The sequence below is a fragment of the Solea solea genome, chromosome 21 (genome assembly GCF_958295425.1).
Source record: "Solea solea chromosome 21, fSolSol10.1, whole genome shotgun sequence".
Classification (NCBI taxonomy): domain Eukaryota; kingdom Metazoa; phylum Chordata; class Actinopteri; order Pleuronectiformes; family Soleidae; genus Solea; species Solea solea.
In genome coordinates this window covers 7,674,971-7,687,580 of record NC_081154.1, presented here as the reverse complement: position 1 = coordinate 7,687,580, position 12,610 = coordinate 7,674,971, and the positions used below count along the sequence as shown (strand labels likewise).

Genomic DNA, 12,610 nt, shown 5'->3' with positions numbered 1-12,610 from the left:
ATACAATAATATATATTATGTTTTATTTCACATACACCTGACCTAATTATGGATATCAACTCCTAATTATATATTTTTTAATGATTTTAACCCTTTACTTGCCAGGTATTTGTCACAACGCCTCCATGTTTGTAGATGGTAAAAACAGAAAATATGAATTATTTTCAATATACTACATGCAAAGTAGTTTTGTTTGTGTGTTGAATTATAACAGTCTGGCATACCTCTACGAGAGTCCAGATTGACACCCAGATATAATAAAATGCATGTATTATAATTTAATGGAATTGCAAAAATTGCAGTTTGAATGGGTTTCAGTGGGACATTTTTTGTGCCCAATGGTACAAGTGTAACACTTTTTTGTACACAGTGTATTTTAGCCTCGCTGTAGGAGCTTGTCATGAATTTGTACTTCTGTGCAGTGTGAGCACACAATGGGGAGGCAGCGTTGGTCTCTGTTGTAGAATAATGATGAAGAAGACAAAAAGACGTTGGCAGCACAATATGAAACTGACATATTTACTTCAGAAGAAACTCATTACTGACGGTTACGTTCATGAGCAGCAGGTGGGACACTTCATTGTCTACGCTCAGTGATTAGAAGAAGCATGCAGCGTTTTTTAATTTTGCATGAAATCCATGTCGTCGCTGGGAAATTATAAATCAGCACATTTGTGATGGTAGTCAAAATGATGAAATGATGATTTCCGAAGACACGGATGTTTGATGCATACTTTTATGCAGCAGCTGGTTGAACTGGAGAGACCTTTGTGCTGTCTATGATGTGCTGTGATGAGTGCATGAGTGTGCACTTTGCTACACTTAACACCCCTGAGATATTGGAGTCGAGCAGAGACGTGAGTGATGCACAATAGGCAGCACAGTGGTGTTGTGTTACTCTGGGATTATATAGTTTAGAATTAAAGCAATAAGTTCATTGACTGATTGGTGGATTGAGAAGAAATTGAACTGCAGCTATCATCTGTTAATCATGATGACTGAATACTGATGTTTTTATTTGATATGTTACACAAAAGCTATGCATTTACTACTTAAAGTTCATTAAGAGTCTTTTCAACATAAAGAACCAACATTTTTTTCTTATTATCTTTTGACTTAATGGATGCAAAAATTTTCAATTTCTGTTCTATATACTCAAGTTGACTTTCCCACAAGTCGGTAAATGCATTGTTTTTGTAATGTACAGCTAATGCAGTGAATCAACATGGCTGTAACTAATGAGTCCTTTCAGTTGATCTGTTGGTGAATCGATTAGTTATATGCTCCATAAAATGTCAGAAGATGTTGAAAAATGTTAACGATGATGAGTGATGTTCAAAAATGTCTTGTTTTGTCCGTAAATGTTTCCTTTTTTTTTTTAAAGATTTCTCTGTTATGCAGAGCAAAGACAATATTCTGAGCTGGGACATAGAGCTTGTTTTAATTATTAAAAAAACCCAAAACACTCAAACTGATTAACTGATATTTGATGATTAATGCAACTGATTAATAATTGATTAAGTGTTGCAGCCCTAATTGAATATATATCAACTATCAAGACAGTTATCATAGGCACTGCTCTCACTGAAATGCTAATAATTGATACACTATATGGACAAAGGTATTCGGACGCCTGACCTTTACACAAACATGGACTGTAATGATGTGTTCAAATACAGATGGTCCACCTTTTGCAGCTTTAACAGCTTCCACACTTCTTGGAAGACTTTCCCTCAGATTTTGAAGTGTTTCTATGGTGAAGTCGCGCTCGTTCATTCTTTAGAGCGTTTATATGGTCAGACACTGATGTGGCACTGGCTCTCAGTCGCTGTTCCAGTTCATCCCAAATGGTGCTCGATGGGGGTCGAGGTCAGGGCTCTGTGCGTGGGTCAGTCAAGTTCTTTCACACCAAACTCGTTAAACCATGTCTTTATAGTTGTTGCTTTGTGCACTGGAGCACAGTCACGCTGGAACAGAAAAGGGCATTCCTCAAATTTTTGCCACAAAATTGGAAGCAGAGAATTGTTCAAAATGTCTTGGTATGCTGGAGTGTTAAGCTTGTCCTTGTTGGAGATAAGGGGCCTGGAGTCCAAACGCCTGATCGAAACACCTGAATTCAATACTTAACCCTTTAACACCGAGCATATTGCAGACGACACGTTCGTGCAATCGCACTTTGCATTACTGTAATTACACAATGGTTTGTGCTATCGGAAAAATAACAGTTTCTGAACGCTGAGAGGTTGTAAGGCAAATCCAACGTGTGGTTATTATGGTAATTTCACTTGCGTGGTTGCAAGAAGCCAGTGAATTGGTATCTTTGTCGCCAGTAAGGGAAAAAAGCTGGAAAAAAAACGGCTGTATATAGTTTCCATTTTTTTCCAAATTTAACACACCCAATTTGGTGCTCATGTATTGTGTTGTGTAATTGCCAGGTATTGAAAGTTATTCTGGAAAAATGAGCAAAAGCACTTACTCACAAGACATTTTCTGACCCTTTTATGGTTAAAATGAGCAAAAAAAAAAAAAAAAAGAAAAGTCCAGACAGACATCTTGAGTCTTAGGTGTTGAAGGCTTACAGATGTGGTCAAATACCTTTGTCTATAACAGGAGTGTGTATGTTTCTTGAAGATATAATTGTAGAATCTCTAGATGAATCAGCCTTGTTGTTCGTTCTTAACCTGTGAAAGACACAGATTACGACAAAGGACCACAGAATGTCATGTCAAGGTTTAGCAGACACTAGACTCGCTATATAAGTGGCTGCTACTATATAATAAAGTGTCTTCAGTGATAGTGGCTAATGAAGTCATCCCAACGTCTCACTGCATTAGTTATATTGATATTAACTTGAGCGGCCTTGCTCTGAAGTCTCTCTCAGTATTCAGACGGAACCTCTTCCTTCAGGACTTAGGCACAGTTTTTTTTGGGGTTTTTTTGATGTCACAGCTATTGTCTTTCAGCCGTTTTCCAAAACACAAAATAAATGAAAGAATGCAGCGGCGAGGAGTTTCGAAGCATTACTTATCCGAGTATCGCACATATTTTTTACTTGGCATCATCGAACCTGTCACCGACACATTTTCTCATTCCTCAGCCATGACAGTGCATGCGTCGATTTAATTTACACTTCAGTTGGCAAGAAGTGCATGACATATCCTTCAGTGTGTTGCATGACATGTCTAAATTCAGTCACTGTACACGAGTGACTGTGGTGATTCGTATCAGCCGCTTCCTGCCATGTCTTCTCAACGCAGCTGAAGTCTCTTAGATATGACAGCTGCGTCATCCGTGTAAGAAAACGAATTGCAAGAAAGCGCGCGAGGGAGGAGGTGTGTGGGGGGGGTGAGTGTGGGAAAGTTTATTGACTATCACTGTGGAGTGGGACGAAAACAGCCAAGCGTCTCACCTTTAACCTGAGGGAACGCTCCTCTGCAGCCACTGGAAATGACTGCAGACAAAAGTTAGAGAGTGCCATACATTTCTTCATGCATCTTTGAGTTTATGCCCTCTTCTCGTCTTTTCTCCGCTCCCTTCTTCCCTCTCCCTGTTTCATTTTTCTGACCATATTAGCTCTGACACTCTTTTTCGCTCCCTAACCACTATCTGCTCTTCTTGTCTTCACGGTTCACTGCACATTATAAATCCTGGGTGCTACAGTCTCTTCTCCTCGGCAGCTTTAGTCTTGTGTGGCTGACGGCAGAAGGTGTGCAGTGTCTTGTTGGTGAGCACACAGAGCTGACAGATATCGCCACTGCAATTTGATTTCGGTGGAACTGCATGACTCACAAAGCAAAGATGGATTTGAATGGGTTTATTTGGAGGCTGTCGTTTATCTACAGAGAAAGAAGTGATTACATTTTGATGTAATGTGCAAAGCAGAGTGGCCTTGGCAATGGTTTGATTTCTTTTAAAGTTAATGTTTAGCTCCATATTCACTGTGTTGTAATTTTGAAGTGTGACGGACAAGAACTTAGAATTGGATCCTGGAAAAACAGTTCGAAGAGGCTACGTTTTTGAATACAGTAAAAAATGCTCCAGAAAATGATCTCCCACCCTACCTTTAAGTGTAAGAATATTGAGGCATTGCAATTTGGTCATACCGTTGTTTTAAATTGCGCTTTTTATTCAAAGCAGTAGCACACGCATGGAGCTGCTGTTTTTAAGGACTCTAAAAAGCTGTTGTTGATGTGGAAGGACCACAGCCCCAAGGCAAACTTTGTGTGCATGGGTGTGTATCAATATCAATAATTGCATGTCCTGTGACATGATCCCCCTTTCCCCTACATGTTTTTGTTCACACATGCATGGCCGAGCGTCATGCCTGCATGCCCTCGGCTTGTTGGAACCTCAGGAATTCCAGCAGCTCCCGCACGGCGCTCTGCGAGGAGTCTGTTGAAAGCCACAGACGCGTGAGGCAATGGTAGCTGGCTCCACGCGCCGCTGTGGGAGCTCATTACTGTATTCTTTGGGCTGGAAAATGTCTGTCAGTAAAGATTCATTAAGAGTCAGCCTGCTGCAGCAGCTCCTCATCATGCTATAACAAGAGGTCCTTCACAATTTTAGCTCCCCAGTGGTTCACGTTGCACAGGTGAAATATCACTGGTCATCTGCATTTGGGTCATTAGTGTCACATTTCTAGTTTGCTCTATCACTTTATGGAACAGTGGAGGCCAGATTGCTGCTATCTCCTCAGGGCCTGTGCACTTACAAAAAGAAAAAGAAAAAACCCAACCATTGGGGTTTTTTTTATATATATATATTCTCTGAAATATTTCACTCAGACACTGTTGCTGTTTTTAATTTCATGATTTCTCCTCTCCTCTGTCCTCTTGTGGGAATTAAACTGAAGCACCGTCGAACGGCTTTGATGGCTTTTGTCCACCATTATCACTGAGAGTGTTTGGAGCGTGTTTGTGCTCCGAATCAGTTTGTTTAACCTGGCTGTTCGGTGCTGTTTCTAATTTTATCTTCAGGATTCAGCGTCTTTTTGTGTTGAGCCTCTGTTAGTGGAGGAGGTGTAAGGGCTGCTTTGTCTGAGGTAAACTGTGTTGTTGCTAAAAAGCCTTCTTTTTGTCATGTTTTCTCTAATTACATGGATTCTCAAGGACTTTTTTCCCCCCTCCCCTGTTTGCTTGCTACATTTTTCATCACAACAGAACAATATTCAGCCCACTAACATCTGTACTCCTTCGTTCTTTATCTGTACATCCTTTATCTGTTTGTTTTTTTTTCTTTTTCTCTCCCTCTTCTAACTTCTTATCTCGTGTCTCACAGACTCGAACGCCACGCGTGACGCGACTCAGCCCGACAAAGCCGGCGCTAGCAGACCAGGCCAACAGGGTATCCTTCGCATCAGCTGAGAATCTGGAAACCATGTCAGAGCCTGATATTCCCATCGGCTTCAACCGAATGAATCGGCTTCGCCAGAGCCTGCCGCTGGCCCGCTCGTCCAGCCAGGCCAAGCTGCGGGCACCAGGTCAGACCAATGTCCATATACGGCAAAATATCTGCGATACTTTCTACAGCAGTGATTCTTAAAGTGATGGGGGTGATTCTCTTGTTTTGTATGATTCATAAAACACTTATGCAGAGAGCTAATTCAAAGCTCAATGAAATGGTAAAAATCTTGGGACATTGTTCAGACTTATAATTCAAGGTTTTGTGGGCATCAGGGTATTTTCAGAACGTTGACTTCCTCATGTTCTGGACATGTAATTGTTAGATACTTCAATTTGGTTGTTGTGCATGAAAATTGACAAATACATACAGCCTCTACATAAGAATGATGTAGCATGAGTGGATATGGACGAGCAAGGGTCTTTCTGCATGGAGTTCACCCCATGTGTGCGTGGGTTTTCTCTGGGTTCTCCAGTTTCCTCCCACAGTCCAAAGACATGCAGATTTGGGGATGCGGTTAATTTGACACTCTAAACTGACTGTAGGTGTGAAAGTGAAGGGTTGTTCCTGTGATGGACTATGTCTGCTGGGATTGGCACCAGCAACCCTGGTGACCCTCATGTGGAGGATAAAGCGGTAGAAATGGAGTGGACATGGACATGATTGTTTCAGTAGTTGATTCAGCAGGCCTCCTCACATCTGTGGCTGCCGTCTTGGTTCTGCAGCACTCATCTGCTTGTCAGTTTGCATAAATGCTTGTGACTAGTTTAACCTGTCTGAGGAGAGACGGATTTCTGTCTGAGTGGGGCGAGGAGTGGGGGGTCACACCGATCTATGACAGTGAATTATAGACATCAGCTCACTGATTGGTCTCCTTTCCAGAGTAACATGAGGTTCCCAGAGGCCAAAGCCCATCGATTCTCCCACTTCTGGTGTCTCGTGACATTATTCAGGGCGACCATGAGGTTGATGTGTGTGGTTAAATGTGTCTCAACAACTGAATTAGTCATCCATGCTCCCGTCTGGATGAGTTATAACATCTTGCACCATAATTAAGTCAGAATTTTAATTAGTCCAATATTGCAAAACTAATGATGTTCCTCAGCTTCAGCTGTGGTTGTTAGCATGCTGATGTTAGCACCACTGGGCCCCCAATGATGACGCTTTTTTTCTGCTAGCGTTGCCGAAGACTGTTGGCTTTTTACCTACAATTATGAGAAGCATCATATTGAGTTTAATGTACTGATTGTGTTTGGGGAGATATTAGCAAAAAAAAAGATGCAGCACTGGAGCTGTCTTCCAAGAAATCCGCTTTTTCCGTTGACTGAGGGCTTCGAGTGTCAGGATGGGAAACTTGTCACATGCAGGCGCCTTCAAGGTGTCATGTCAAAGTCAGACATCAGCTGCCAATCTAATGGATGTTCAGAGCTATGTAATAAGTCCAAAGGATCTCGTCAAGCCTCCTGCCTGCTTTGATTAATGGCTGTGACTGCAAACAAAATCATCTGCTTCCTCAAATGACAGGAGGCTGATGTTGTAGCTCCAGGCAACATGCAGCAAGTATGTCACAGTTCAATGTCGTCTACAGCTGAGTGTGTCATGTAACAATGTAAAAGCCCGACATAGCCATTCTTAGTATTTTATTATAAACATCATGTATGACACGGTCCTTGACATTTATACATCTATAAAGCAAACACCCATCCATCACAACACTAATTTTACCTTTTTTGTACTTTAATATTACATATAACACACTGGTGAGTGCTACTACAGCTTCTGCCACTTTTAACCCTTTAACGCCAAGCGTATTGCAGACTTCACATTTGCACAAGTTTGCATTACCGTAAGAATATGCAGCGGTCTGAGCTCTTGCACGTCAAAGCCAATAAGTGGTTATTACGGTAATTTCACAAGTCCGTTGCAAGAATCAGCATCTTTGTTACTAGAAAGGAGAGATTTGCGTCTGGATCCATTTTTGGCTTATTTTTGGACATTGAGACAAATGTTATATTAAATGTGTTTTATATTGTTCAAATTTCAAATTTAGCATGCAAAAAAATGTGCAACTATTTTTTGTTTTTCTTCATTTTAAATTGTTAATACATCATTTTTTTTCAAAAGCACTTAGTTCCAGTGCATTTTCTGGTCCAGACGGACATTTTGAGGCTTAGGTGTTAAAGGGTTAACTACAGGGCAAAGCCATGTTCACCCACACTCATCCACACTCATCCACCACTATCTGTGGCGACAGTAGCTCAGCGGCAGACTGAGTTGTCTTTCAACTGGAAGGGGGTGGTTCAAATTCCCCCGCTATGCTAGTGTGGAAGTGTGTCCATGTTTGCTCCTGACATCCGTGAATGCATATGATAGAAAAACATGCTGCACATACAGCAGATGTGAATGGGTGTGAATTGGAGGGGTGGCACAACTGTAGTGTAAAGCAGCTTTGAGTGGTCGTCAGGACTCGTGAAGCGCTATATCAATACAGACCGTTTATCATAGGAGGTTGTTTGGTGCTGTGAAGCTGCATTGTGGCACACAGATGGGCATTTCATTTGCTTTGTCCCCAATCAATGAAGGCATGCTGAATAACAGAAATGCCTCTCTGTATAGCACAAAGCATTTCAGCTACGCTCCCAACAACGCTCTCTTTAATAAACGGGAAATAGAAATATCAATGTGTGTGAAATAGCTGTGGAATCTATTGAAACATAAAATGGGTGCCGAGTTGAATTTTGTCCCCCCCCCCACCACCACTCTTTTCAAACTCCATTGCCCCTCCCCCTTCACCCATGATGGATCTCCCTCATTGCTCCTCCTCATCCATGAATGCAGGGATCTTGTTCCTCCAGCTTGGGGAGGAGACCCGCCGAGTGCACCTGACCCACGAGCTGACCAGCCTGGACACTCTGAGGGCCCTCATCGTGCACATGTTCCCTCAGAGGCTCACCATGGCCATGCTTAGGTATGCCACGCTCACACGACGCTGATTAACGTTCATCACACCTGCCTGGATGTTCACCGATCGGTCCGGTGGCATGTTTACACGTCATTTATCGAAGTTGTGTCCGTCAATCATGAGGGCGAGACGTGTAAATGACACAGTGCCGCCTCGGCCTCAGACCTGGACGTGGAAATAATTGGCTTTGTCAACAGACAGATAAATAAAGCTGGCAAGAATAAAAGCGAAGGGGGGGGAAAATCGATGAAACTAGAAGAGGTGTGAAATAACCATAATAAACATACAAGCTCTCGTCTTATGAATCAAAGTTGAAACTCGCGTTTATTTTTTAAGGAGATAAAAGAACATACTATTTATTGAGGCAACATTTAAGATTCAGTATGTGATTTGATTTGTTCATTTACAAAATTTATTATATCCTGCAGTGCTGTGTTATTTCGTTTTTTAGCAGGCTTGGTTAACTATTGGCGAAACGCTGATTCCTATGAAATGTGGCTTTTATTCATGTTTAAGAATGAAACACTATTTCAGTTTCAGACTTCTCTACAGGACAAACTGACTTCCAATTTTCTCAACATATTGGACCAAAATGAAATCAATAGTTATTTTCATCATCGTATTTATAATAAAATATCTGTATGATCTAATCGAAAACAGGTTGCACGTACGTACTGGTCACATTGTTAACATCAGCAGGACTCTTTTAACTCCAAACTCGCTGCATATTACTTTTCTAATGAGTTCAATATCAAACTGTATCCAGTTGATTCCCTCAGCACAGCCAGATAAAGATTTTCCAATTTTCCCTTTTAGTCTGGAAATGAATGTACATAAATGCTTGTTACCAGATAATAGCTGCTGGGATTGTCACAGCACAGACTATTTATTAGCGTTTTTTTTTGTTTTTGCTTTGATGATTATTGACGTCCAGGTCTCCCAGCACGGCTCTGCTGATCAAAGATCAGACCCGTAACATCTTCTATGAGCTGGAGGACCCGCGGGACGTCCAGGACCGCTGCGTAATTAAGATCTACTGCAAAGAGCCCATATACGGCACCTACCCCGGACACCACAGCGCACACATGGCAAACGGAGATCTGCGGGTAGGTGTGTGTGTGTGTGTGTGTGTGTTTGTGTGCGTACATAAGTTTTGTGTACAAGTGTATTTTTTCCACACAGGTTTGACCAGTGATACAGAAGCGTCCAGTCACATGTGAGAATAAGTGAGAGACAGCATCCTAGCTCTTAATTATGTTGGTGCTAAAACACTAACAGTAAACTAATGTGAGGAAAATTGTCCCGCCTCAGTCACACTCACCTTCCCCATCATCACCAGTTCATTCTGTGTGCAACACCAGCATGACTTACAGATCAAGGAGTGTTACAAACCCTTGTCTCTTTCTGCCAGGGACACATAACAGTCAACATGCGCATCACCGCAATTACGGAATGGTTTCTTCCAGCGGGTTTCTGAAAAGCTGAGAAGTTGCATGTCAAAGCCAACGTGTGGTAATTACAGTAATGTCGCTCGTGCTGTTGCAGCAAGCCGGTGAATCAGCGTCTTTGTCACCAGAGAGGAGAGAGTTGGAAAAAGGCCTGTACATAGTTTCCATTTTGTTGGCCTGTTTTTGGACAGTGAGACAAAAACTCGAAAAACTCCCCAAACTGTTCATATTTCAAATTTAACATGCAAAATCTGGTGCTTGTGTATAACTACAGTGTTAAATTGTTAATACACTATTCTAACATAGCAGTAAAGTATAAATAACTGCCAGATATTGAAAGTTATTCTGGAAAAAATGTCCAAAAGCACTTTTACAGTTACAGGACATTCTCTGGCCCTTTTATGGTTAAAATAAGCAAAAAAAAAAAAGTCCAGACGGACATTTTGAGTCTTAGGTGTTAAAGGATTAATTCTCCCCCATGCCAGTACCCATCTCCCACATAACGCTGATGTTATCTCTGTTCATTTACCAGCTTCAGTTCGCATTACATCAAATGTCCACGAGCTTAGTTTCATACACTCTATGAAAGTGAAAGTGAAAGTCATGTGATCACACTCCAGCACTGCAGTTGCTGGGCCAGTGCTAGATAAGTACAGTATATCACTCCACAGGTGCTGACTGGGCATTACGCCTGCAGACTGTAAAATAACATAAACACTGTTGGGAGATGATGGACGGTGGGTGCAGTCATCTGAGGACTGGCTCACGGTCACCGACTCGGATTGTTTTAGTTGAAGAAGCAGCCATATTTTAAAATGGTCTGTAAATACAGTGTGTTCTGTCTACGTGCACACACACACACACACACACACTTTTACAACTGTGTATACAACGTGTGGATTTTGTAACTTTTATAACTAGTATTTTATAACGTATAAATAGTATACGCATGACTTTGGTAGAAGTTGAAGTCACTTTTTATAATATTACTTAAGTAAAGTCTTGAAGTATATGACATTTACTGTACTTAAGTATCAAAAGTCATTTTCTGATATAGAATATAAGGTTTTAGAAGTAAAAGTATTAAAAAGCTGAGGAGTTTGGGTTGAGCCATGGTGGCTCAGTGGTAGAGTAAGTTGTTGTTGTGGGTTCAATTTCTGGCTCTGCTAGTCTATGTGTGTCCTTGAGCAAGACACCTAAACCCCATGTTGCAGCGTGTGAATGGGTATGAAAGATCATCAAGACGAGAAAAGCACTATATAAAGACCATTACCAACTCTTCTTCTTCTTCTTCTTTATTTGGTAGTAACGAGTAACAAAGATAGTTAGAGGAAATGTAGGAGAGTAAAAGTAAAAGTTGCTAGAAATATAAATAACAGTACAGATACAGATTACAAATTATTTGTAAGAAGAAATTATTCATTAAATGCAGGAAAAAAGTTACAAATTGACGATCAAACATCTCAAATCCATGACGACTTCTGCCTGAACAGACCAACAATATTGTACCCATATGAAAATGGAAAATTCAAATAGCAACAAATCTACCAGCCATTTCGGCTTGCAAATGACTCAAACCAAGTCTTTTCCAACTCCCCGGGGGATCCACACAACAACAGTGTGATCATTTTCTAAAATAAAAGCTCTTTTTTGTGTGCTACTTATCTAAAAGTGGGCCATCAGCAGTGGGTGTTCAGTGTGGAAGAAGTTACTGCTACTACTAAGTAGTTAATTGTTTAAAAAACATTTTTTTACTAACTTATATTCAGCCCCGGCATGTATTTAAATCCAGCACTAAATCAGCAAAACTGTTCTGAAAGTGTGAAATCAATGTGCTTTGATGTGGAGGAAGTCCTTACAGCGACATGCAAAGACAACTCAGCAGGAGGTTTTAGGAGGAGGGGAAAAAAACAACCAGCATAGAATATACAGTATTTCCCAGAGACACAGCTTCAACTCAGTTTGTCAGCCACCGTGTGAGGTCACCCACATCGGCTTAACGCTGATTTATTTATTCACACTTTGTGCTTTGCACCTGTCCATTTAATGGAAGACGACATTTAACAATGCTGTTTATATTTCACTAATTATAATTGCGTTATTAATCTGAAAAAAAAGCAATTAGATGCATGACTAGTTACCTCCAACACAAACAAAACACTGTGTTTTCCGTCGCTGAAGAGAGGATGAAACACATGCAGCAGCGCCCCAATTATCACCATTATATCACCAAAAAAATGAACATCAGGTCATTTCTTTGTGAACTTCTTTACACACTAGACCAGATACATAACCATATTATATTCAGTGAAGTGCTACATGACCTGCTGTTAGTCACAGGACCCTAATGTGACCTAATGTGGGTCCAGGAGCTTAACTGTCAACAAAGGAAGAAGATGTGAACGGTTGCTTTTCTCTTATTTCAGGCCCAGTTATTTATTCATAAATTCTGCAAACAAACAACTACAACAAGGAAACACGATAATTATGTAAAACTGAAATGCTATAATAGTGTTTTTATTGACAGTGCATATGTACACGACCAGCTATTTGTCTGCAGAGAAGGCGCCGCTGTCGTGTAGTTTTCTGCAACGCTGTCAGTGAAAAACCGGTCCCGCCTTTCCTCCGATCATCATGCAGAAGCCCAGCATCAGGCCCCCCCCCAACCCCCCCCCCCCCCCACATTGACTCCCAGAGAAGCTGAGCTTCCATGCAACTGACGTTTTTTGCCACATTTATCCAATCACCATGCTGTTCTGTGCCGTCCCATAGAGAACAGCTGATACTGAACAAACTAGTG

At 41.2% G+C, this 12,610-nt stretch overlaps 1 protein-coding gene across 11 annotated transcripts in view; it reads left to right on the top strand.

Annotated features, from left to right (window-relative positions):
• LOC131448314 (SRC kinase signaling inhibitor 1-like) overlaps positions 1 to 12,610 on the top strand; it is a 94,241-nt gene that overhangs the window by 59,447 nt on the left and 22,184 nt on the right. For all 11 annotated transcript variants that reach the window (XR_009234186.1, XM_058620646.1, XM_058620644.1 and 8 more), the window contains 3 exons: positions 5,278 to 5,479; positions 8,239 to 8,368; positions 9,297 to 9,468. Coding sequence is in view for 10 of the 11 variants with exons in the window: in XM_058620646.1 (XP_058476629.1) it covers positions 5,278 to 5,479; positions 8,239 to 8,368; positions 9,297 to 9,468 (504 nt within the window). In the remaining variant the exon portion in view is untranslated. The remainder of the gene's footprint in view (positions 1 to 5,277; positions 5,480 to 8,238; positions 8,369 to 9,296; positions 9,469 to 12,610) is intronic.